Here is a 26,346-nt window from a genome sequence, read left to right on the forward strand (position 1 = left end):
TTTAATTTTAAAACGTTAACAGCGAAAAATACATAGTAGCTACACTTTCGATGCACCTGCATCCGTCGGCTACAGAGCAGCGCATTCTGTTCTAGAATCTTCGGCCGGTGTCCGCATTATATGGACTTGGAATGGAATTGCTACCGCACACGCTGCGCCGACTCTTGCCAGAACAAAAATGCTGAAGTGGTTGAAGCGGACCGACCGCGGGGAAGAAACTGAAAGCCCAGACATAACGTCTCCGGGACCTTCAGGATCCAAAGTGTCATCGCCTGGTCTGCAGGCAACGCTAGCAACTGAATGAACTGAATGATGAACACTGTTAGACACGTTGTTATAAAATACAACAGGAATGATGTGGATGATATTGACGGAAGATACCGTTCAACAGAATAAGTGAGTTTTCTTGGTGTCTTTCTAGTTCAGAAAGTTTAGTCAGTCAGCAGCACAACTAGGCTCAGACCTGCCACTATGCTGATGTTGCTAACATTTGCACCCGGCAGCGAAAGTTCATAAAATGGATAACGGAAAGTTCATAAAAATGGATAACGGTAATGGATAACGGAAAGTTCATAAAAATGGATAACGGTAATGGTGAAAATGATAAGTTGGCCTTATAAGTGCCAACAGATATTCAAGGTATCAGTAGATGAAATGAACATAAAAGGGGTCTTATTTTCAACTAAAGTGTACTGCAGATGTAGGGAGTTGAAACATTTTCTGAATGAGCTAGTTGGCCCCTTTAAATAAACGGGTATCTATTCATACAGTGAGATCGCCAAAGTTTAATAAACTGAAAATGCAATAACTAATTTTGAAGTAGATGATGTATAGGACATGTGTCGCTTGTGTCTTATTGTAAAAATGATATAAAGGGTTCAAAATCGCATAGTTACAAATATAATAGTAACTTCATATGATAATATTAACCACTGGTTATTTCAGAGAGGAAAAAAAATGGGGACACTATTGCTTCCATTCGGGACAATACAACACAGAATTCGGGACCACTGGGGGACACAAAGAAAAAAAGTAAATTTCGAGCCCTGCCTTTCAGGCGCTTCGTCCTTCCAGGGATCCCAGCCAGGGATGGCAACAGGAAAATTTTATTTCAGCTGAAACTCCGAACGGGGGGTTCAGGGAGGCGGAGCCCCCCTGAAGCTTTAGCCTTTTTAGCCTCTTCTACCTATTTTCTAGCCATTTTACATGTATATTGTGTGAAAAATACATGATAAAAATAAGTATCTAAAGTTTAACAGAAAAAAGACAACTTGCTCTGACTGCCCCAGGCATATTTACGAAGTGCGATAACATCCGAGTGTTTCTTGACCTTAGAAGCATGGTCAATTAATGCCACACAGCCACGGGATCCGTAGTTGATCACATCGTTACAATAAATGCAAAATGCTTTGCCAGGCAAATCGCACTTCTTGATCAACTGTTCAAGCGTCTCGCTGATCTCCTCGATCTTTTTTCCAAGTTTCACTTTCGTAGTAACTGTCCGCTGTAGCCAATCCCAACGAAATTTGTTCTTGACATTTTTGTCAATTTCAGCCACCGATGCTTCTTCATCTCGTGATAAAAACTTCATATTTCCGCGGAAAACAATGCTCTCAAAACCTCGTGCAAGACATTTAGCTAAAGGCAAAATGGCGGCCAGTGAAATGAAACATGCTTTCGCATTGGTTGAATCCTTCACTTCGCAACCAATCACAGACTCGTTTGCTTATTTTCATTGTTACACTCGATATAGAAGCTTCTGTTGTTCGCGAGACATGTGGTTTCGATACGATTTGACACTAATCTCGGTAGCAGCAATAAAAGTTAGGTACCTAACCCCCCCTAAAACTTTTCTCTACGGATTTAGACGTTCCACAAAAATGATAAAATTGAAATTCAGAACGGCGGATTTCCGCCGTTCGGCGGAAAATTGCCATCCCTGCCAGCAGTAATTGAAAAAAATAGAGGAATGTAAGAAACTATCAGCAGGGGTCAAGGGGGCTGCCTGAAGCTGTTGAGATTTTAACATTTAAAGATGCTATAGAACACATTTTTTACATAGATTTAACATAGAAAAGCAACAGAATTTAACAATAATGTGTATCTATTTGATGCCATATTTTGTAATCAATGACATAAGTGGCAAAAAAAAAAAAAATTATAAAAATTAGACGAAAATGTAGCTTTGAAGAATATACTTGCCTAAATATTCCACTGATTTTGTTATAACAACAGTATCCATAGCTCATCTCATTTGTTTATATTTTTTGTTTCAAGTTAATGTCAAAACGAGTCTAATATAAGCCACATTCATTTTTCAAAAATCATGAATATGAGCAGAAATCAATGATTCAGTAATATTAGATATATACATATGTACAGCAAATACTGGAGATATCTGATTTAAACCTCTCTTTTTGAAAGGTTTCACTGCAAAGGAATTTAATGCTCTTTTCTAGGGTGCATTCTGTCTTTCCTCCAGTTTTCTCTGCTTTTGTTTCTCTGATCTTTCCTTCTGCTTTTCTGATGTTCCTGCAGTGCTCTGAATTAAGTTCAACACATTAGAATTAAATTAAGAAGCACGAACGGAGTTAAAACACGTTTTCTAGCAAATGAGCGCAGCCATATTGTTCTCGTTCTATCACGTACAGTCTCAGTGTTGTCAGATACTCCTGACGTTTTCCAGCCCAAAATATGTTCAAAACCCACCAAAATGCACTTGAAACCCCCCAACTGGGCGGAGAACCGTGCAATCTGGCAACACTGCTCGCGGTATTTACATCAATTTAACTTCCGAGTGTTCCCGAATGTCAACGAGAACAAACGAAGCTGACGAAAACATTGCTAAACAAGCAAACCAAATCAGAACGTATTCTGCTGGTCATTTTACTTAAACATATTTTTAATGGAAATACAAGAGAGATTTAAAAAAAAAAATAATAAACACTTTCGCTAGAAAATAGCGGAATTCCGCTAAATAGCGGACGTCTGGGATCCCTGTCCTTGGCTCGTTTGGAGACCTCCTTGGTCTTCGTGACGTGTTTTGTTTCATGTCCTCTTCTGGTCCGAGATCACATGATGCACTGGTCGCCTCCGGTCACGTTATTACAAGACTTCTGAAGGAAACCAAAATGCACCAAATCTCAGTGAATGAATACTTCATTATCGTTCCATCGATGATAGAAAGTCAGCCTGCTTCAGACGCTGCAAAACAGGCCCTAAACCGTGATACTACCACCACCATGTTTCAAAGAAAGGAAAAAGGTTCTTATACCAAAGGATGGACCTCCTCGGACTCAAAATCATGTGATGTGAAACGGGTAAGCACAAATCCAAAATGGCGGCCGCTAATAGCTCTACGAGGGCGGCCAAAAAAGGCCACGATTACTGTCGCAAATCATCTTTCAAAGTGTAGTCGATGAAGGTTTCAATGCTACAGCGCACACCACAACATGAGCTGTACCGTTTTGAGCTGAACTTTGTAGTTCACAAATACAGATAATTCATACAAAACACGAGGCGTGCAGTCGTTTGTTTCCCCATTTCAAACCATGTGATCACAGCACTCCAATGGAAGTCTTTCGAAACCTTTCCGAAAGCCTTCTGACTTGTTCGTGCGATCTTGAGCAAACTGTCGTCAGGCAGCCATGATCTCCTCGGACAGCAGTTGGTTTCTACTTGCAACCCTGCCATTGTTTTTCAGTGTTTTCCTGATTCTGGACTCATGAACATTAGCTGATGTAAGAGACTCCTTAAGGCCAATTTATGCTGACAACCCAGTCCTCGCAGACGGCGCCGCAGATAGCGTCTGCGTAGCCCCCCCCACCTTCGCAGACGCTCTGCGCGCACCTCCCAAAAATTGTGACCACTGCAGACAGCGTCGCAGACAAGAGGGCTCCGATTGGTCCACTCTACATCCGCTGTACACGCACTTCCGCTTCCCTACTTTCCCGGTTTGGTTTGTTTTCACGACCGCCATTTTTAAAAACACGAGCGAAGATGGAGCAGCACGAAGAGCGGTTGATCGAGGAAGTACGTACATCTATACAACTCCAGTTCTAGTCATTATAAAAAAAAGTTCTAGTCATAAGTAACCGGAGGATAAACACTCCACTAACCACACCCACCAACTACTCCTAGCGATTTCGCACCCCCTTGTGTTGTGGCGGTGAATAACATGGCGCACGCCCATTACTCCCCGCTCAACGATAAATTACAACTGTCTGCGAAAAGCTATCTGCGAAAGCCTTGTCGCAAGAGCACGCAGAGGCCCTTAGAAGTTACCCCGGGCTCCTTTTGTGACCTTGTGGACTGTTCCACGTGTTGCTCTTGGAGTGATCGGAGTTAGTCCACTCCTGGGGAGGGGAACAGTGATGATCTTGAATTTCCTGTGGATTGGTGAAGTCCAAACTTTTTTAGAGATCGTTGTGTAACCTTCAGCAAGTCTTTTTCTGAAGTCCACAGGGGGGGGAAAAAAAAAAAACAAAAAAAACCCAAACCTCCTTTGTTCGTGCCATGGAAACACTTCCACAAACGCGTGTTCAAATTAACTGCTAATCCAAGAGATTCGCATACTCGCTCATGGATATACAACAGGAGATCATCTTCCTCGATAAGTAAATGACCAAGTGTAATATGGGTCTCATTTGAGGATTTGGGTGAAAATCTGATGTTTTCGATCACACTTGTGCAGAAATCTAGAGCATGCTAAAGGGTTCACAAACTTTCAAGCACCACTGTAAGTTCAAACACTACATAACGTGGAAATGGTCAGTAGGGGTCAGTAAGTAGGCATGCTGAATCAGATGTAAAGGCTGAATCAGATGTTTGGAGGTGCTGCTAGAAATCTATATAACTATAGTCTTTAGAAGGCAGGCATGGGGGTGGGGTACAATAATAATAATAATAATAATAATAAGCAGCTCTGGAAAACTAAACAAGCCTGGCATGATGAATAATATCCAGAAAGTCCTTGTGGTTTAATTTTATGGACACTCCCATATAATAACAAGCAACAGCCAAAACATCTCCGTCTTGCAACTGAAACGTATTATAAACATCACGCATCGTTTCTATGGTTACGGGTTTCAGGGACTATTATCCCTTATACCGAAAAGCAGATGCCTGGATGTTTAAAAAGTCAGTTTTTGTACTACCATTGTCCTCCTCCTTCATATTGTAAGGGGGTGGGGTGGGGGGGAACCCACCACACCAACAACCATCATGGCAACCGTTCTCAAATTCTCGATTCTGATTGGTCAGAAGGATTTGAAACAACAGGTCATGTTTTCTACAGCAACAGCTCATTCGCAGGGATTTCTACAGCAGACGTTAAACAAACAGATTGAAAACATGTGCGAGAAGGTTCATGTTTTTCGACGTTTCTGGAAGGAGTTTCCAAATAAGACGGAGACACGCACAGGCGAGACCACGAGGCTCAGGAAGAATCAACAAGTGCATCAAGACCCAAATCCTGTACCTTCTTTGTCTCTCTCCGAGGGCGTTGGCGTTCTGGCTCGGATCCTCGGGCTGCCGGTTTCAGCGATGCCGCTGGGGTAATGCTGCGATTTGATTGGCTGCGGAGGCTGCTGCTTGGCCCCTTGGGAGGACTCGTGTGCCATGATGATCTGCTGTTCGTAGAGCGCCTGGGCGTCAGGCATCACCTGCTGCTTCCCCAACACACCGCCACCGGCTAGAGAAATGTCCGGCATCTATACATAACACACACACACACACACACACACAGCGCTAGTATTAGCATTTCCACATTATAGCATATTCAAAATATTTTAGGTGTTGAATACAAGGGCTGTTTCCCAGCAACGTGAGAAACGACCGAAATGTTCGAAATGACGAACTGCATCAAAAATGGAGACAGTCATGAAATTTAAATGCTTAACTGCAAATTACTATTGAGAAAATTCTTCTTAAACGATATTATTTTCACTTCTGGATGGAATGAATGATGATGATCAAGATGGCCGCCATGTGTATCCTGGGGTCAGTTTGTTCACTTCATGTCCTCAACTGAACAAACAAAAGTAGCAACGTGTCTCAAATAATCCCATAATATTTTTTATTCTATCCACGTTCACTGGATATGAGCAATCGCGTGCTCTGATTGGCGACTCGACAGCAAGGATATCAGCTCATATACTGTGACGAGAGAAAAACAAAATGACGGAGCGTGTTGCTGAACCAACCGAGGAAGAAATAAAAACTATTCGAAAACAAAACCCCAAAAATCGATAAAAGTATTTAAAAGAAACAGAAATAGCTAAAAGAATATAGCCCCTCCTGCCAAATATCTCCTGTTCCACACTCCAGCCCAGCTGGTGGCAGTAATGCACCTTTAAGTTGGTTTGCTAGCCACAAAAAAAAACCTGAAAGAAGAAGAAAACCCAAAAAATTACAAAAAAAAAAAAGCAACAAAATATGGAATGAAAGTAAATATATGTTATTTACAAGCTGGAAGGTCCGTATTGTGAAATACCGTAACCGAGGTCTTGAAAGTACTCAGCGAGGCCCTCTGGGCCGAGGTCAGTATTCAAGGCCGAGGTCACGGTATTTCACCATACGGACCGACCTTAAGCTGGTAAATAATATATTTATTTTTTTCTTTACCAAATTCTAACAGAAAACGAGAGCGCCCGAAAGGGAAAACCGAGCCGAGCCGACATTTTGAATCCTCATTCACGGCTGTAATGCAAATTGCTTCCTCCTCGGTATACAAGTGCACTTCCATGGCAGGAAAAAAAACTACATTTTGCTGCCTATGTAGTCCCCTATTTATACAAATAGGAGTCATTCAGGATTCAGCCACGTTTTTGCTCGGCGTTAGCAACAGTTAGCGGGTTTTAGCTTTCTCCTGAAATGTTTTCTTTTATTTCTTCTTCCTCAGGGTAGTAAAACTCGCTTTCGCTGTGAACACTGTCGTTATCGCTATCCATGCTGTAAAATTAACGCTATTCTCCTGAGAAATGCTGGCAAACATTTATAAAAGATTTTTGATAAAAATCTTATAAAAAAAAAAAAAAAAAAAGGTGAACGTTGACAAAAATTGCTACCATGTTTGTTGTTGCGAACGAGCGAGTCACCAGAGGTCCATAACCGGGATCCGTACCATAGGATATGGACCCGCTCACCAGCCAATCAGAGCGCAGGATTTGATTAAAACCGCACCGCAAAAAAAAGAATCGACGGTAAGAACGCATTTTTATTTTTTAAGAATTATAGCATTTTTCACAAATTGTTACTGTCACCGTGCGGTCCAGTCCATCCATGCCTTAGACTGTGAAACTTCCATGCCGGCTCCAGGACAGGAATTCAGTCGTGCCTTGCTGAAGGCCATTTCCTGAAGCGGCACTCCCACACCTGCTCCCACTCCTCTCCCATCAGCCAGGGATTTTTAACAACTGTTTGGAGCTGCTCCATTTGCCAGACTGTCTCTTGTAGACTTTCCTCGCCTCGCTACAGCTCATTGGTATTGTGTCTTCTTGATTCCCTCTGCCTGAATTTCTCCTTGTTTTTTTTGTCAAGGTTTTTCTGTCCAGTTTTTTGTCCCTGTTTTTTTTAATTGTGTCTTTTGCTCCCTCTGCCTGGAGTTCCCTTGCCCCTGTGTTCATCAGTTTCTGGTCCTGTTTTTTGTCCCTGATCGTGTCTACCTGCTCCTCTGTGTTTTTGACCTCCTGGCCTGTTTTTTGACTCCCGAATTTTGCCTGAGCCCTGCTGTACCTCTGCCTTTCTGCCATCTACACTACCGTTCAAAAGTTTGGGGTCACTCTGAAATGTCCTTATTTTTGAAAGAAAAGCACTGTTCTTTTCAATGAAGATCACTTTAAACTAATCAGAAATCCACTCTATACATTGCTAATGTGGTAAATGACTATTCTAGCTGCAAATGTCTGGTTTTTGGTGCAATATCTCCATAGGTGTATAGAGGCCCATTTCCAGCAACTATCACTCCAGTGTTCTAATGGTACAATGTGTTTGCTCATTGCCTCAGAAGGCTAATGGATGATTAGAAAACCCTTGTACAATCATGTTAGCACAGCTGAAAACAGTTGAGCTCTTTAGAGAAGCTATAAAACTGACCTTCCTTTGAGCAGATTGAGTTTCTGGAGCGTCACATTTGTGGGGTCAATTAAATGCTCAAAATGGCCAGAAAAATGTCTTGACTATATTTTCTATTCATTTTACAACTTATGGTGGGAAATAAAAGTGTGACTTTTCATGGAAAACACAAAATTGTCTGGGTGACCCCAAACTTTTGAACGGTAGTGTACTTCATTAATTAAAGAAGTAGTTTTCGCTTTACACTGCCCATCGTCTGAGTCTGCTCTTGGGTCCTCCCTTCAGCTCAGCTCGCCATTCCTGACAGTTACGGTCATCTCGCCGGGTTGTTTACATTCTAATGCCGCTTTTCCACTACAAACGTGGCTGAGTTGGGCTGAGCCGTGCCGTGCTGAGTCGAGCTGAGTGGGGCTGTTGGAGTTGCATTTCGACTACAACCGCGCTGAACCGTGCTGGCTGGAAGTGGGTGGACACATTGGGTGGAGTTAGCGAAAGTGGGTGGACGTCACGTGATGTCGTTAGGCGTCGCAAACAGTGACATCAGTGATCTTTTAAGCGGTAGTCTCACGACCCGGATAGTAAACAATAAACATGGAGGACATGGAGTCGTTAGCGTTGCTGGTCTTGGTGCTGTGGCTTGTTGTCACCGACAACGCCAAGAGATACTGGCAAGAGCGTATAGATGAGGCGAGGCGCATAAGGCTTCAGAAATTCTCGTAATTCTTCTTCTTCCGGGTTTACGGTGTTTACAGATCCCAGCGTGCTCGCGGGGCATGTGTGGGCATGTGAGGACACTCCTCCTCACCAATCAGTGCACAGGGGAGTGTCTGCTCACGCCCCCAGCCTCACTCAGCTCGGTTTGGCTCGCTTCAGCCCTACTCCAGAACCGTGCGAGTTTTGGGTGCCAAGCAGGGCTGAAGCGAGCTGAGTCGTGCTGCTCTGAAGTAGTCGAAACGCGAGCCGTGTCGGGCTGAAGTGAGCTGAAGTGAGCTGAAAAAGGGTAGCGGAAAAGGGCCATAAGCGGAAATTATTTTGGATGTTTTTATTTATTTATACACACACACACACACACACATATATATATAAAAATTTAATTGATAGATAAAATCTTTTTTCCAAAGAAAAAAAAGCTCAGTTTCTCAAAATCCAGTGAATGTGGATCGAATAAAACCGTTACTCCACTCAATCTCATCGTTCATGGATTACAGCCATCAGCTCATGTACGACTCGAGTTCACGGAATAACTTAAATATACTATTCTAGATCGTTATTGAGTATTCAGACTAACGGTTTTGCTATTACGGAAGACGTTTTGGCTCTCCAGTGGACGCTGTGTTTAATCGTCTTACTTGGACACAAGATACGCAAACAAATACGTGAACAACGGCACTCGTGTAGCTGCTGCACACCGCTAGAGCCGTTCCTGAGTACCACTGGGTCCCGTTTGTATGATGTGGAACCTTTAGTACTGGACTACTAGTGAATGCAAAATCATTCTGCGGTGATGAAAAGAACCCCAAATGCTCATGAGTAATATTAATTGCATAATATATTTTTAAGAACTTGATTATTATTATCTGTATATGTGACCTCTCACCGAATCCAGGGACGCATGTCGGCCGAAACGAATCCGAGATAATCGCAAAAGAAGCATTTTTTTTTTTAATTTGTGATTTTTGTTTTTTTTCCCCCATCATGTGCAAGTTGAGATCTTGAAGAATGCAATCAGTATTTCAGATAATAGATTGTTTTGTTGGAAAAGCATACATTTTTTGTTGCAAATTGTCTCGTTTTTGTCAGGACTGTAGCCTGCTGGGGGGTGTGGCTAAATTACCATATGGGCCATTCACATGATGATTTAAGTCTTTTGTTTGTTTGTTTTTTCGCGAATCAGCTGTATGATACGAGCTGAGCTCGTGGCTACTTAACCTGCATAGAGGCGTGTAATTTCACTATGGAATGAGCGCAGAGGAGCTGACACACCGCGAAGCAAACAGACGCACGGTATTTACATCGGAGATGACCATTTCTAGCAAAAAAAACCGCAACCTCGTTTTCCAGATTGAATGGAATACTTGAATGATCGGATGATACACGGACCGTTCTAGGACTACATTCCATCAGAGGCATTGGTGTGTGCAAGGCGCCGTTTCTCTTTCTGATGGGGTGAGTTTATTAATCTAAGGCTGTGTGGTTATTTTTGCATGTAACGGAGAGTGTTGTGGTTTGGTTAAGCCTAGGTCACAACCGGACGTACGATTTTTTGGCCGTGTGATTTTTGGCGTTTCCCAAATCTCTGCGTTTTTTTTTTTGTTGTTGTTCGTGGAGAAAGACGTGCGTTGGCCGTAAGTTTGTCTTGCAACCTGAAAAAACCGTAAGCGCCCGTAGAGTTTGTTTGACATGACAAAGAACCTCTGCGGCCGGTCTGCGGCTCGAAAATCAGCACATCACACGCGCGCTCTGGTGCTTTTCACACGCGCGCTCTCGTGCGTTTCTTGCGTTTTTTGCGTGTAGACCGGCCGTAGGAGCGCGTACTGTACGGCCGGTTGTGACCGAGGCTTTACATGAAACTAGCGTTGTGTTAGTTGTGTTATCATCGTGCTATCTTTCTTTCTTACGGTGTGAGTCATTTTTCAACCACAAAACGTTAAAGTATACTTTAGGACTTATTTTTGTACTTCATAATTGTGTTGGGCATACTTTGCATGGAAGGAAAATTGACATGGTGATCTTTGTTTACATGAAAGTAGCATCGTGCTAGCTCGTAGGGGGTAGAGCTTTCCTTAACGTCATGCAGATGAGCACCATTATGTGCCCGCCCTACACCCAGAGTAGCTGAGATGGAAAACTTTGAGGGCGATTTTCTCCCTTTTCTGTTTTAAGAGGTATGCACTTTCAAAAGGCCACACATTCTTCAAATATTGTCAGATCTCCACATGGAAGGCATCATTGGAAAGCTTAGAAACTGTACTTTCTGAATCTGTCAATAACTCAAAATGGCCCCGGGCCGACATGTGTCCCTGGATTCTGGATTTGGGCACGTATATGTGTTTGGTCGGTGAGCGTGTGGATGATGATGAAGATCCGTCTAATTAACGGCCGTGTGCTGTGAGGATGGATGGATGGATGGAGGAGAACTGCAGCTCTGTGGTGTTGGAGATTAACAGCAGTCTTATCCATGGTAACCGAGACGGGTCGGTGCATCTAATCCAGTCTGAGGCAGCAGACATACGGCCATGTGATACACACACGACTCGTTTCATCCGGGTGTGGCTAACAAGTCATTTTCTTATCTTCTGCAGCGTTATGGAATTACAGATGTTGGATTTGAAATGTTAGTGCAATCAAAGAGAACGGGTGTGTAATTAGTGTGTAAAATGAGTGACACGACTGTTAAGATGTGTGCTCGTTATGGGCGGTTTGTGTACGTGCGTGCTCACTATGGGAGGTATAGCAGCTGCTCTCTGTTTGAGCTGTTTGAGGTCCAGTGGTTTCTGCAGTGCAGTTGAGATCACTCCATCATGGGCATAACTCAGCAGACTCGGCCTAGGAGATGTTATTCTAGAGAGAGAGAGAGAGAGAGAGAGAGAAAAATGGAAGGAAAGGAGAGCGGCAAGGACAGGAGAAAAGTGAGAAGAGGAGGTGAACAGTTGAAAGGAAAAAAGGAAGGAAATGGAAGGAACAGATAAGGAGGAGGCAGAAAAGAAAGAACAATATAGTACAAGAAATCTCAAAGTGAAGGGAAGGGAGAAGAAAAACATGAAAGAAGGGGACAGGATTGGGAGGGAACGGAAGGGAAAGAATGGGATCAGACAGGATGGAGAGAACAGGACCGGAAGGGAGGGAGGGGGGGGGAAAAAAAAAGTCAAAAGAAGGGGACGGGATGGAAAAGGAAAGCAGAAGAAGGGGACGGGATAGGAAGTGGAAAAAGGGAAATGGGGCAACGGAACCAGAGAGGACGTAATGAAGGAGAGTGAAAAGAAAGAAGAAAAATGAAAGGCAAGGACAACAAACAGCATGACAGGAGTGGAACAAAGTGAAGGGAAGAAGGAAAAGGTACAGGCAAGGAAAGATGAGAAGAAGTGGTCATTCCTTAATATGGTCAGAGCCCAAGTATCCTATTTACACTCTTTATAAACAAACCCAACGCTCGATGTCTTATTAAACCCCTCCCCCTCCCCCTCACACGCAGACTGATGTTTCCTCTGCTGCAGCCAACACGGTGTGGAAAAACAGAGCAGGACAAAAGCTCCGCCAACCACTCCAGCACTCAACACTCCTGAAACTCGACTCTCGCGCACCTGTTCTTCTCCGTGCTGTCCGTCTCCTCCACCTCGTCGGCGCTGCACGTAGCGCTGGAGTCGCTGTCTCGCCCTCCGTGCTCCCTCTCCCTTTTCCGTCCTTCTCTCTTCCCTTCTTCCACCTCCAGCATGGGGGGCTTCTTATCCTCGACCTCTACTTGCAGCTCCTTCGCGCCGTCGGTGCCCTCGGGATGCTCTTCCTGCTTCACGGCTCCCTGCTCGCACTTAACTTGTGGTTTCTCCTCCTCTGGTGCGTCTTTGTCAGAGGAAGATGCCGACGCCGAGGTGGTATTGGGTGCAGACTTAAAGCGGCCGGAGCTCGAGTCTTTGACCTTGCTGCTCTCTGAGGAGTGCGGAGACGGGAGGCTCTCCGTATCTGAACTCTGGTTAGGGCCTCCTAGAGAAAAGTCAAAAGGTTGAGAGAGTTATATGCTAGACGATAATGACAATTTTTTTTTTTTTTATTCCTCCTCTAAATCGGTAAAGTATTTCTGTACAGATACAGGAATGACAATACACCAGTTTTTCATAGAACCGATAATGAACAATCACAACAGCAGTGTGGCACTGATGGAGGTCATGGAGCTTTTGGGGTTTATATACTTAAAAAAAAAAAAGGGATCTACAGTCCTGCACAAAAGCCTTAGGCACATGTAAAGAAATGCTGTAGACCAGGGCTTTTCAAAGTGTGGGGTGCGCCTCCCCTAGGGGGCGCCAGAGTTCTTCGGGGGGGCGCAACGTGAGGAAAAATAAACCAGAATAAGTTATTCTTGCGGACATTTAGTGAACTTCAGCTAGCCTTTGCCAGAGACAAAATGGATTGATTTTTAGTACCTAAAGCTACAGTGAGTGAGGAGACAGAGTCTGGGCCAAGCAAAAAAAGAAGGAAGTATGACCACGATTATTTAAAGTTTGGATTTTCATGGACTGGATCTGAAGATGCTCCACTGCCACAGTGTGTTGTCTGCCAAGAGGTGCTAGCTAACGGTGCTATGAGATGTTTAACATGTGTAAAACGATGTTTTTAAAAAAAAAAAAAAAAAGCACAGATGTTTAAAATGTGTAAAAAATGTTTAAAAAAAAGCACATATGTTTAAAATGTGTAAAACAAGATGTTTTTAAAAAGCAGATGTTTAAAATGTGTACAAAAGATATTTTACAAAGCACAGATGTTTAAAATGTGTAAAATAAAAAAAAATAAAAAAAGTGTACAACAACCATTTTTTTAAATACGAATGGAACATTAAGTATAGCAACAACAAAAATTGTAAGGGGTGGCGCTGTTGTTTATTTGCTCTCTGAGGGGGGGCTGACTCTCCCACACTTTGAAAACCCCTGCTGTAGACCAAAAATGGCAGGGAGGAGGAGGAGGAGGAGAAGAAGAAAACAAAACAAAAACCTATAAACAGTAATCAGTAAGCCATAATAAATGGAAAAAAGTCACTATTTGGCGTGAGACGACTCTGCTTTAAAATAAATAACTAAATTTATTTTTTTCGCAGTGCAGTTTCCATCAAATCCTGCGCTCTGATTGGCTGGCGAGCGGGTCCGTGTCCTACGATACGGACCCCAGTTACGGACCTCTGGCAACTCGCTCGTTCACAGCAACAACAAACATAGTAGCATTTTTTGTTAACATTTATCTTTTTTTTAATAAGATTTATTTATTTATAAGATTATCAAAAATCTTGTAAATTTTTGCCAGCATTTCTCAGGAGAATAGCATTAATTTTACAGCATGGATAGCGATAACGACAGTGTTCACAGCGAAAGCGAGTTTTACTACCCTGAGGAAGAAGAAATAAAAGAAAACATTTCAGGAGAAAGCTAAAAACCTCTAACTGTTGCTAACGCCGAGCAAAAACATGGCTGAATCCTGAATGACTCCTATTTGTATAAATAGGGGACTACATAGGCGGCAAAATGTAGCTTTTTTTCCTGCCATGGAAGTGCACTTGTATACCGAGGAGGAAGCCATTTGCATTCCAGCCGTGAATGAGGATTCAAAATGGCGGCTCGGCTCGGTTTTCCCTTTCGGGCGCTCTCGTTTTCTGTTAGAATTTGGTAAAGAAAAAATAAATATATTATTTACCAGCTTAAGGTCGGTCCGTACGGTGAAATACCGTGACCTCGGCCTTGAATACTGACCTCGGTCCAGAGGGCCTCGCTCAGTACTTTCAAGACCTCGGTTACAGTATTCATGATACGGACCTTCCATATATATCGCACTCTCAGGTCCAATGAGTGCAGTTTTATGTGGAAATGAGCTGTAGGTTTTACTGAGCACCTTCCAGAACCAGCCACAATTCTTCTGGACATTTTGTCACGCTCACGTCTTCATTTTGCACCAAAACCCAGTAACCTTCATTATGTTTTCTTTTTTTAAATCTGAAAAGTGCTCCATTATGTAATATGCTGCTCAGATACAAACTTTTTTCTGTAACATTTAATTTTGTGCTTAGGGTTTGGAACTCTAAAATGTTTTGTAATGTCCTGACTCAATAACGTAGAAGTCATAAAATAGAAATCTATAAAGATTGTATGGGGGTGGGAAAAAATAAGGTGCCTAAGACTCACAGTACTGTACATTTCTACGGTAAATAGATATATTTAACAGTTATTCCACAAAATCGAGTCGTATGAGCTGATCGCCGGCTATAATCCGTGTACGACGAGACTGAGTGGAATAACTGTTTTATTCTATCCACATTCACTGGATTTTGAGAAAAAGAGCTTTTTTTTTTTTTTTTGCAAATTCGATAAATACAAACGATACAAAACGTCCGACAAAATTAATTTCCGCTTACAATGCAAACAAACCGTCGAAATGACAGGACCAGTTTGTGAAAAATGCGATAATTCTTGAAAAAAAAAAAAAACGTTCTTATCAAAGACTTTTATTGCATATTTTGTTGCACTTTGTATTTTTTGGGGTTTTGTTTTCGAGTATTTCATCCTCGGTTGGTTCAGCAGCATGTGCCGCCATTCCGCACTGCAAAAAATAAAAATCTTAGGAAGTTTATTTGTCTATTTTCTAGTCAAAACATCTGGCCACCCTTATTATAAGACATAATTGCCCAACAAGCAAAACCTCATTTAGCTAGAAAGGCTAGTTTTTAGACAGTCCATCTTGAAAATCTTGTATAGACAAAATGTCTTGAAAAAGTCTTATTTGGAGCACCTTTGAAAATAAAGCAAGTTTTTTTTAAAACAAGTAAGTACATTTTGGACATTTGTCAAATGCGGTTCATCTTGTTTCAAGAAAAAAAACAAAGTATGCTTGTTTTGGGAATAAATGAACTTTACTGAAATCTTTGAATCTTTCATTCCAATTCAACTCCACCTTACAGATCCTAAGTTTACTGCGAGTGTTTTCTCAGTCATTCAGAGTGAGCTCCTTCTAGATGCTGTACAGACTCTAGACCAGACAAGTGCCTTCAAAAAGGCTATGAGTGAGTGGAGGGCGTTTTAGTGACGTCTTTTTGGAATGCTGTGAGTTAAGTTCAGTGGCGTTTTTTTTGTGCCTGATCTTGTAAACCCCTCGTACACATGAATAGTCAGTGCCCCCAAAATGCACTGTTGCTTTGGCGTTGTGTAAGCACTGCAAGTCAAAATGCGTAGACTTTTTTTATTTTTTTGGTGCCTGAGGTCCTGGGGAAGTGGAATCTTAAGAGATGTTTTAATGTTTGAATGTTGAAATGGGAAAAAAATAAACTTGTTGCAATGCTACACGTGCCGTCAACTTGATTCGAGATAGTCTCTGGTCTCATATCTAGAGTATTTTATTAATTACAGGTCACAAAAGGAGAATCTTTTAAGCTAGCAATGCTTAGTTGTAGAATTTAAAGGTGGGGTATGAGATTTTTTTCAGGAGTATTTTTTACCATATTGCTTGAAAAGCTCCTCACACCCATGTTGCAAGCAGTACAATAGAAGGTTTGACCCAAAAACGAAATATTTTAATCCAGTCTACAGTGTAAAATAAAGGAAAAACGCCATCCAATCATATCGAGGTACCACCTCAAAATGATTGGATACTGACACGTCAATCAGACTGAAGCCCGCGAGCAGCCTGTCTCTTTTGTGTGTGTGTGTGTGTGTGTGTGTGTGTGTGTGTGTGTGAGAGAGAGAGAGAGCAGCCCCTCCCCCAACCCACGCTCAGCAGGGAGAGACAGAAATGCACAGAAAAAGGTCCCTCCAAACGGGGATTTACACGAAAACGGAAGGAGATATTCACAAAATTCTTTCACAGTGAGCGCCACAAGGCTCTCCTGAACACACTGATGTAATTTTTTTGTCTGTAGTTTTAAAAACTGAGGTCACTAGAGTGAGTTAAATACGAGTGACTTTTCTGCCAAGTTTATAATGGCAGTCTATGGGGCTGCGCGGCTGTGCTCTCCTCACTTTCAGGCTTCTCATTCAAAAACTGCAAGTCCTATCCTGTAGGTAGACACATTGTGTGAATCAGCACAAGTGTGGCTACTACTTTTGAGAAAATTGTGTGTGTGGAGTGAAAATTGGGGCTGAAAACACAGTTTAAATGAGAAAGTTTGAGCTATTTTCCCAAGCTCTCTACACTCTAACTTAATGAGACGCGGGGGGTGGGAGCATGGCGAGGGCGGGCTGGTTTCTTTTCAAAATCTGGCTTGCGGGAACCGTTATTCCAAAATCTCGTACCCCACCTTTAACAATCCTAATATTAGTATATTTATCTTAAATTCAGTTTTTACTGCTAAGACTTGGTCATGAATTTAAGTGAAATACCCTTAAAATGAAATAAATAAAAATGACTTGAATGGCTAAATGTAAGAAGTACGATCTTGTTATAAGAACTATTTTGATTATTTTGAGTTAATCAGATCTCGCATAATAAGTTCCCCAATCTTATTTCATCTAAAAACAGGTTAGATTTTTCATCTTACTTTAAGAAATCTTACCAAGTCAAATTTGACTCGTTCCATTGGCAGATTTTTTTCACCGGATTCAAGCAAATATGCTTTGTTTTAATCTTTTATTTCTTATTTTTGAAAGGCCATTTTTTGCAGTGTGTTTTCCTCTCCTCGTGGTATACGAGCTGATATCCTGTTAGTAGAGTAGCCGATCAGAGCACGCGATTACTCATATCCAGTGAATGTGGAAAGAATAAATAAAATCACAGAAACGCAGATTAACAGGCCTGAATTAATTCAAATTAGGTCTGCTTTTCCTTCTAAGCAGATTAGATGCGCAGAGTTCAGTCAAGCAGAAAAATCGATCCTGCCGTTACACTCGAATGTAACGCCACACCAGAGAAGTAAAGCGTGTTTTGATGAGCAGTGCCGCTTACTGAAATATCTGTGGACTGTCCATGACAGATGGATAATTACACTTGGCAGGTTTTACATTTCTTAAGTGCTGTGTGTGCGTGTGAGTGAGTGTGCGTGCCTGCGCTCGCGAGTGTATACATACCCTCTCCATCCTCCTGAGCTTCCTCCTCATTGCCGCTACCCCCAGATCCCTCCATCTCCTCTTCGTCGGCAGCAGAGGGAGCGCTGGTCTCCTCGTTCTGCAGAGTTTTAACTTTACGCCTGGCCTTACGCTCCTGCTCCTACACACACACACAATGAAATACTTTGCATCTTCGTGACACAGACGCCTACAAAAACACGGTAAAAATCACTCTCACCAAAACACACACAAACAAACGTGCAGCCAGAGCAGGATAATTAGCAACCATGACAACCACTCGGATAAGAAAGCTCAACGCTTCCTGACATATTCGTACTTCAAATGAAAGACAGACCGAGGTGAGAGAAAGAGAGAGAGAGAACTATGATATCTGTAATAAGTTTCCAAACTCAATCTGATTTGTCCGAAGGAACTAGAAACAGAAAATACCCAGATTAAATAGCAGCAGGTGATTCAGTAAAAAGCAGAAGCAGCTCGCAGTTTGTGTTCATGTTTCAGAAAACCACACATTTCACAACACTTATGTGAAGCTCCACCCCTTTTCTATTTTCATTACCAAATCGCCACAAACCGATTTCATTTTATGCTGCTGCAGGATCTCGTCCAGTTTCTGCCTCTTTTTGTAGTTGAAATAGAAGTTCTTGCACTGCGAGACGGTCTTGGAGCCCACCAGCTTGGCGATGGACGACCAGTTGCGGCCATATTGGAGAAGTCCTGCACGCAAAAACACGCAGCAAAAAGCACATCACACATCCACGTACTTCAAATGCAGGACATCATCATCATCATCATCATCATCCCTATTACTTCCAGGTACAACTCCACCTTCAAACATTGGAAGGCAGAGCTTAGGGAATGGACAAGGCACTGAACTGTGATGGAACGGTCGTCCATCTTGACACCCCAGTGTTCTGCTACATGCTAAAGCTTTGATCATTTTTAAATGTGGCATTGTACCACTAAACCACCATCAGAGAGAATGAGAGACACCACTGAACAACTGGGTGTGGTTTGAGGTAGATCTTATGGGTGAGACTTCCATTACTAGCTTTAAGGAGTTATCAGTTTGCCTTGTACGTGTCTGCCACTTTCTCATTAAAAAAAGCGCTCAAATTTCAACTCGCATCCCCATCCTATCTAGTCTGGTTAACGCCAGACCATATCACAAGTGAAATATGGTCTGGAATCCGCCTATTGAATTTCTCGTAGGGGAGGTGTGGTTTACGATTGTCAACGGCCGTTTATTGGACGTTACGAATGTCTATCATTTGGCGTATACGTAGCCCATGGCCAATCATGGCAGTTGTACCCGGTGACGTAGTTAGAGCGACGAAGAAAGACCGTAACGCCAAACGCTGTTCTTTTTTTAAAACAAACTTTCGCTCTAAACTATTCAGAACAGTGTCTAAAGCTTGATCGAAAGTTTGGTTCGTATCGCTCGCCGCCATGTTAAATGTGATCCGTAAACGGTCCCAAATAAACTACAAGCTTCCGTTTGTCGAGTAGTACGCGTCACCGTCTTTCCACCCCTCCCCACTCTCTGATTGGCTCCCTAACTCAGGCGAGCCTTTAGACCATAGTTTCCATGCTGTCTTTTCAGATCGGAACGATTGTGCAAAGCAGCATGGGATTTCCCAGGCTACATCCTATCCCCAATGCCACCACCACCACGCTTTCATCAACTGCCTACACTCAGACACTGACCCCCTCAAAGACATGAGAGAACAATTTTAAAACACCAACAGCCTCTCTGAGACAGACAGCGAGGGAGAGAAAACAAGGAGAGAGTGAGAACAAGAGTCAGTGAGAGAGAGAAAAAACAGTCAGAGAGAAGAACAGAGAGAGCGATCAGCATGTCCAATACATCTTACAGACACGCACATCGGACATGGAGCCAAAGTACGGATTACATCCATATAATCACAACTGCAAGCAATAAACACACACACACACACACACACACACACACACACACACACACAGTATCTTCACAATGCAGAGCAGCTCCTTCACTCAGAAATAAACTCCATCTTCAGATGCTGCAGTCGTCTCGTTACTCTTCTTGGCTTAGCTTCATCTTATCTTACTCCAGTTCTGATTGGTCCATATCTCCGCCGTCCCGGAGCCTCGATCCGAACCAACTCCTTCAGCACAAACCGAACAGGCCCAAACTTGAGGCCTTCCCAAGACCACACCCCCAAATCCACACCTCCTCCAATCCTAGACCAGCTCTGATCCTTTTACCCAATCAGACTCTGAGGTCCCAACAGTCCAGCGGCGCTTGATATAATCCAATAAAGACGGAGAAAACGACCCGAGGCCTTCACTGCGCTGGTGCCTCTCTCTCTCTCTCTCTCTCTCTCTCTCAGCGTTTCATCATGACCGAGCCGCAGCGCACCTGATCTCTACAGAAACGCATTACAGGGAGCGGCAGCCAGCGAGAGAACGAGGAACAGAACGACAGACGGAGAGGTTGGGAGAAAGAGAGGGAAGGGAGGAGGAGGGGAAAGGGAGTGGAGAGAGGAGGAAAAGTAGCTCAGCTCCCTGTCCCCACCTCGTCCTCTCTGTGTGTCTGACTCTCTAAACAGTGCTGGCCTTCTCTCTCTCTCTCTCTCTCTCTCTCTCTTTTTTTTTTTTAATTCTGCTCTCCAGCTATCATGCTCTCATTTCATCTCTCCAGCCCTCCCTTCTCTCTCTCTCCTTCTTGGTCTCTTTCATTCTGTCGTTCTCAAGGCCAGAGCTTTTTTGCCTTCCTGTTCAATGGTGGACTTTCATAGCAATGTAGATCCAAGGAGGAGGCACCGCACCTCTCTCTCTCCCCCTCTCTCTCTCCAAATGTTTTTCTCTTCTGTCTAATGTGCCCTATCTGAGCCAGAGGGCATATAAACTCTCTCTCACTCACACACACACACACACACACACACACACACACACACACACGGCAAGACAGAAAGAGAGCAGTGTGTGAGAGATGAGAGATAGTTTGATACTGATACCATGAGAAGCAGAGGGAGTTTCACATTTTTCCCCTCACTGACCTGCTTTTCCTACCCAATGTGACCTTTCCTCAGAGAAACATACAGAGCACGGCTCGCCAAAACCCCTGCCATCAGTGCCAACCTCCTCTTCACTCACTTCCCCTGTTACTCAAGCAATCATCAAAAGATACACACAGTGGGGGCGCAGACAGAGGCAGAGAGAAAGACGCAGAAGCAGAGAGAGAGAGAGATAGAGAGAGAGAAAGACACAGAAGCAGAGAGAGAGAGAGAGGCGCAGACAGACAGAGGCAGAGAGGCAGACAGAGGCAGAGAGAAAGACAGAAGCAGAGAGAGAGAGGCAGACAGAGGCAGAGAGAAAGACAGAAGCAGAGAGAAAGACAGAAGCAGAGAGAGAGAGGCAGACAGACAGACAGAGAGAAAGACAGAAGCAGAGAGAGAGAGAGAGAGAGAGAGAGAGAGAGAGAGAGGGGGGCAGACACACAGAGGCAGAGAGAAAGACACAGAGGCAGAGAGAGAGAGGCAGACAGACAGAGGCAGAGAGAGAGAGAGAGAGAGAGGCAGACAGACAGAGGCAGAGAGAAAGACAGAAGCAGAGAGAGAGAGGCAGACAGAGGCAGAGAGAAAGACAGAAGCAGAGAAAGACAGAAGCAGAGAGAGAGGCAGACAGACAGACAGAAGCAGAGAGAGAGAGAGAGGCAGACACAGACAGACAGAGGCAGAGAGAAAGACACAGAAGCAGAGAGAGGCAGACACAGACAGACAGAGGCAGAGAGAAAGACACAGAAGCAGAGAGAGAGAGAGAGAGGCAGACAGACAGAGGCAGAGAGAAAGACAGAAGCAGAGAGAGAGAGAGAGGCAGACAGAGGCAGAGAGAAAGACAGAAGCAGAGAGAGAGAGAGGCAGACAGACAGACAGAGGCAGAGAGAGAGAGAGAGAGAGAGAGAGAGGGGCAGACACACAGAGGCAGAGAGAAAGACAGAGGCAGAGAGAGAGAGAGAGGCAGACAGACAGAGGCAGAGAGAAAGACAGAAGCAGAGAGAGAGAGGCAGACAGAGGCAGAGAGAAAGACAGAAGCAGAGAGAGAGAGGCAGACAGACAGAGGCAGAGAGAAAGACAGAAGCGGAGAGAGAGAGAGAGAGAGAGAGAGAGAGGCAGACAGACAGACAGAGGCAGAGAGAAAGACAAGCAGAGAGAGAGAGAGAGAGAGAGAGAGAGAGGGGCAGACACACAGACAGACAGAGGCAGAGAGAAAGACACAGAAGCAGAGAGAGAGGCAGACACAGACAGACAGAGGCAGAGAGAAAGACACAGAAGCAGAGAGAGAGAGAGAGAGGCAGACACAGACAGAGGCAGAGAGAAAGACACAGAAGCAGAGAGAGGCAGACACAGACAGAGGCAGAGAGAAAGACACAGAAGCAGAGAGAGAGAGAGGCAGACACAGACAGAGGCAGAGAGAAAGACACAGAAGCAGAGAGAGAGGCAGACACAGACAGAGGCAGAGAGAAAGACACAGAAGCAGAGAGAGAGAGAGAGAGAGACACAGACAGACAGAGGCAGAGAGAAAGACACAGAAGCAGAGAGAGAGAGAGGCAGACAGACAGAGGCAGAGAGAAAGACAGAAGCAGAGCGAGAGAGAGAGAGAGAGAGAGGGGCAGACACACAGACAGACAGAGGCAGAGAGAAAGACACAGAAGCAGAGAGAGAGAGAAAGGCAGACACAGACAGACGGAGGCAGAGAGAAAGACACAGAAGCAGAGAGAGAGAGAGAGAGAGGGGCAGACACTAATGCCCCTTTTCCACCAAATCAGTTCCAGGGCTGGTTCGGGGCCAGTGCTTAGTTTGGAACCGGGTTTTCTGTTTCCACTGACAAAGAACTGGCTCTGGGGCCAGAAAAACCGGTTCCAGGCTAGCACCAACTCTTTGCTGGGCCAGAGGAAAGAACCGCTTACGTCAGCGGGGGGGCGGAGTTGTTAAGAACAACAACAATAACAAGACCGCGAAAGATCGCCATTTTTAAGCGACGAGAAGCAGCAGCTGTACAAACGCGAAGTCATCCATTATTATTATTATTATTATTGTTGCTGCTGCTGCTGCTTCTTCCGCGTTGTTTTTGCTTCGATATTCGCGCCAAGGTTTATGCAAACCACGGGCGATTGCTCTAAGACAACGAGGGAGGCTCAGCCTCCTCTAAAAATGACGAACATCGTGTAGGATGAATTGCGCTAGGCTTATGTTATAGCCGACCTTATAACATTGCTATTTCAGATCCAGAATCATAGAAATATATGTGCTCAACCCAACTACAGTGCGAAATCATTCCGTTATAACTTTCCCCAGTTCGCCTAATGTGTGCGTGAGTTTTTCCCCCTCGTGACAGCGCGATGCAGCCCAGCCTCAGTGGACTTCAATGGCATTTGGGAGCGATGCGCTTTTCAATATCAAAATGCAAGACGATTATTGGACAAATACTGCGAAAACACCCGCCCACGGACTCCCAGCCTCACAGTGGGAGGGACATGGCAGTTTCCGCGAGGAGACTGGTAATTGGTGAAAGCGGCCGGATATTTTCTTTGATTGACAGCTCGTTTCAACTATAGACAGGGAGCGGTACAGTGTTGCCAGATTGAGCGGTTTTAAGTGCATTTTGGTGGGTTTTGAACATATTTTGGGCTGGATAACGTCAGCAGTATCTGGCAACATCAGTTCAGTCCCATGCGGATTCGCAAGTGCTGTGGTGTATTGTAAGAGATCGGCTTACATTTCGATTTCATTCATTACATACGGTTTCTACCAGCTTTTTTAGTTTGTATATATTTTCATTGTAAATAAAGTGTAAATATAGTGTTAAGTTTGCTATCTTAGTTCCAGAAATTTCGTTTATTTGAGTGACTGAACTTGAACTTGAGGGGGCTAGTCAGCTAGCAAGAAAGCTGCGCACGGATGCCGAGCACTGCTGATTTAATTTTGGCGAAGCCATTTTGCCAGTCTTCCTTTCGAGGAAAAAATTAAAATTAAAGAGCAGGGTAGACCAACGCCTCAAATTGACTTGGTGAAAAAGGTAGGGAATAATACTCGTTCCTTTCAGCTCTCCTGGTACGAGAAAGTGAATTGGCTAACAGCAAGTGACCCACATCAACAACAGTAAATAGGCTACTTTAGTAATATGTCATGGATGGACCAAAAATATAGAATCTATTTAAAATGTTTATGTTGAGTATATTATATTGGAATATATGTTTTTCTGGATATGAATTAAACACAGCTACAATTTGGAAAACATTTTAAACAAAAACACAGAGGTCAATTTTTAAACAACATGCCATAATTTTAAAATATAAAATGTTAAAATACACCCCTCCCCCCCAACACCACCATCATGTATATTGGACAGTAGGCTAATGGGCCAAAAGAACCTGTTATTTCACAGTTTGTGACCCTGCCAACAATCAGCCAGATCAGAGGCAAGAGTATGGGCAAAACTGATGTGTTTTTTCTTTTAAAATCTGGAAATATCGTAACCAACCAGCCTCCCCTGTTTGAAAGACTACCAGCCGCCACTGATGCAAACGTAGTGATGTAACTGACGTATACAGCGACGTAACGACATGGCTTCTCTTAGCACCGCGAGCTATGGAAAAGCAAACTGGTTCTCAGCTGGCTCGCAAGTTGAACGAGTTGCGAACCAGCACCGGCCCCGAACCAGCCCTGGAACTGATTTGGTGGAAAAGACGACAGAGACATAGCAGTCACAAAGATGGCGGAAAGTTTGAAAGAACGACGTCGCTTAAATAAAATGCTTAAATGATCGGGACAGTTGTGCAGAATTATAAATACGAAGTTTGGAAATAAATAGTGTCGAGTGGTTAAAGGTTGCAGGAAGTGTGTACAAACGGTGGAAAATTAAACTGACGGACAGAGAGACAGGAGAGCGCACGCACGCACGTGCAAGCGGGGGAGGGGGTTTAAAAGTTGGCAGATATCACACAAACACCGTAAGCAATCTGGAGCAACAGCGGCCGCCGCCGTTACGTAACCTTACACCGTAATCCGGTCCTTTCACTCGAATACACTGCAGCCACTGTAGCCCGAGATGCCCTGTCTCACCAACATAGGGCAAGTTCCAAGCCCTAAACCTCACGCCACAGGGCGTAACCTTTCGCAGCATATTCTATTTTCCAGCAGTGATCAGTATCAGTGTTTCTGATAATCTGGAAAACGGCAGCACTGATTCTGCTGAGGTAATGGAAAGGTGCTGAGTGGGTGGGGGCGCGTTTGTACACATGCATTCTAGAAAGTGTATGAATGTATGGAGAGGTGCTAAGCTGAGTGTCTAATAAATCTTATCATCAGCCCAGAAGTGTGGAAGCCCAATAACCTTTTACACAATACATGATTAATCATTAACACACACTCTCTCTGACCTTTCTTGGCAGTCTCCATCTCCTCTTCTGTCCAGCGCGAACTTTCATTCATCTCCAGGTTTGCTGAAATGAGACAGAGCAGTGCATTGAGGGACGATATTATTAATCCCACACACACACACACACACGAAGCTCTTAATGTACAGAACTACTGTACACACAGTAGCAGGAGTGAGTGATTCAGGGTGAAGGGGTCTGACGACTCCCTCCTCTGAGTAACATTTTATTCATCAGTTCCACTTAAATAAATCATTCAATTATTATTATACAACCCCGATTCCAAAAAAGTTGGGACAAGGCCATGTTTCCCACTGTGAGACATCCGCTTTTCTCTTTACAACAGTCTGTAAACGTCTGGGGACTGAGGAGACAAGTTGCTCAAGTTTAGGGATAGGAATGTTAACCCATTCTTGTCTAATGTAGGATTCTAGTTGCTCAACTGTCTTGGGTCTTTTTTGTCCTATCTTCCGTTTTATGACGCGCCAAATGTTTTCTATGGGTGAAAGATCTGGACTGCAGGCTGGCCAGTTCAGTACCCGGACCCTTCTTCTACGCAGCCATGATGCTGTAATTGATGCAGTATGTGGTTTGGCATTGTCATGTTGGAAAATGCAAGGTCTTCCCTGAAAGAGACGTCGTCTGGATGGGAGCATATGTTGCTCTAGAACCTGGATATACCTTTCAGCATTGATGGTGTCTTTCCAGATGTGTAAGCTGCCCATGCCACACGCACTAATGCAACCCCATACCATCAGAGATGCAGGCTTCTGAACTGAGCGCTGATAACAACTCGGGTCGTCCTTCTCCTCTTTAGTCCGAATGACACGGCGTCCCTGATTTCCATAAAGAACTTCACATTTTGATTCGTCTGACCACAGAACAGTTTTCCACTTTGCCACAGTCCATTTTAAATGAGCCTTGGCCCAGAGAAGACGTCTGCGCTTCTGGATCGTGTTTAGATACGGCTTCTTCTTTGAACTATAGAGTTTTAGCTGGCAACGGCGGATGGCACGGTGAATTGTGTTCACAGATAATGTTCTCTGGAAATATTCCTGAGCCCATTTTGTGATTTCCAATACAGAAGCATGCCTGTATGTGATGCAG

At 43.8% G+C, this 26,346-nt stretch overlaps 1 protein-coding gene across 5 annotated transcripts in view; it reads right to left on the reverse strand.

Annotated features, from left to right (window-relative positions):
- The window catches only part of ncor2 (nuclear receptor corepressor 2), a 249,351-nt gene that overhangs the window by 78,043 nt on the left and 144,962 nt on the right, over positions 1–26,346 (reverse strand). For all 5 annotated transcript variants that reach the window (XM_060931244.1, XM_060931245.1, XM_060931247.1 and 2 more), the window contains 6 exons: positions 25,243–25,305; positions 18,394–18,536; positions 17,823–17,961; positions 12,375–12,771; positions 11,514–11,634; positions 5,480–5,711 (listed from right to left, as the gene is read on the reverse strand). In XM_060931244.1, the coding sequence (XP_060787227.1) occupies positions 5,480–5,711; positions 11,514–11,634; positions 12,375–12,771; positions 17,823–17,961; positions 18,394–18,536; positions 25,243–25,305 (1,095 nt within the window). The remainder of the gene's footprint in view (positions 1–5,479; positions 5,712–11,513; positions 11,635–12,374; positions 12,772–17,822; positions 17,962–18,393; positions 18,537–25,242; positions 25,306–26,346) is intronic.

The sequence above is a fragment of the Neoarius graeffei genome, chromosome 10 (assembly GCF_027579695.1).
Source record: "Neoarius graeffei isolate fNeoGra1 chromosome 10, fNeoGra1.pri, whole genome shotgun sequence".
Taxonomy (NCBI): domain Eukaryota; kingdom Metazoa; phylum Chordata; class Actinopteri; order Siluriformes; family Ariidae; genus Neoarius; species Neoarius graeffei.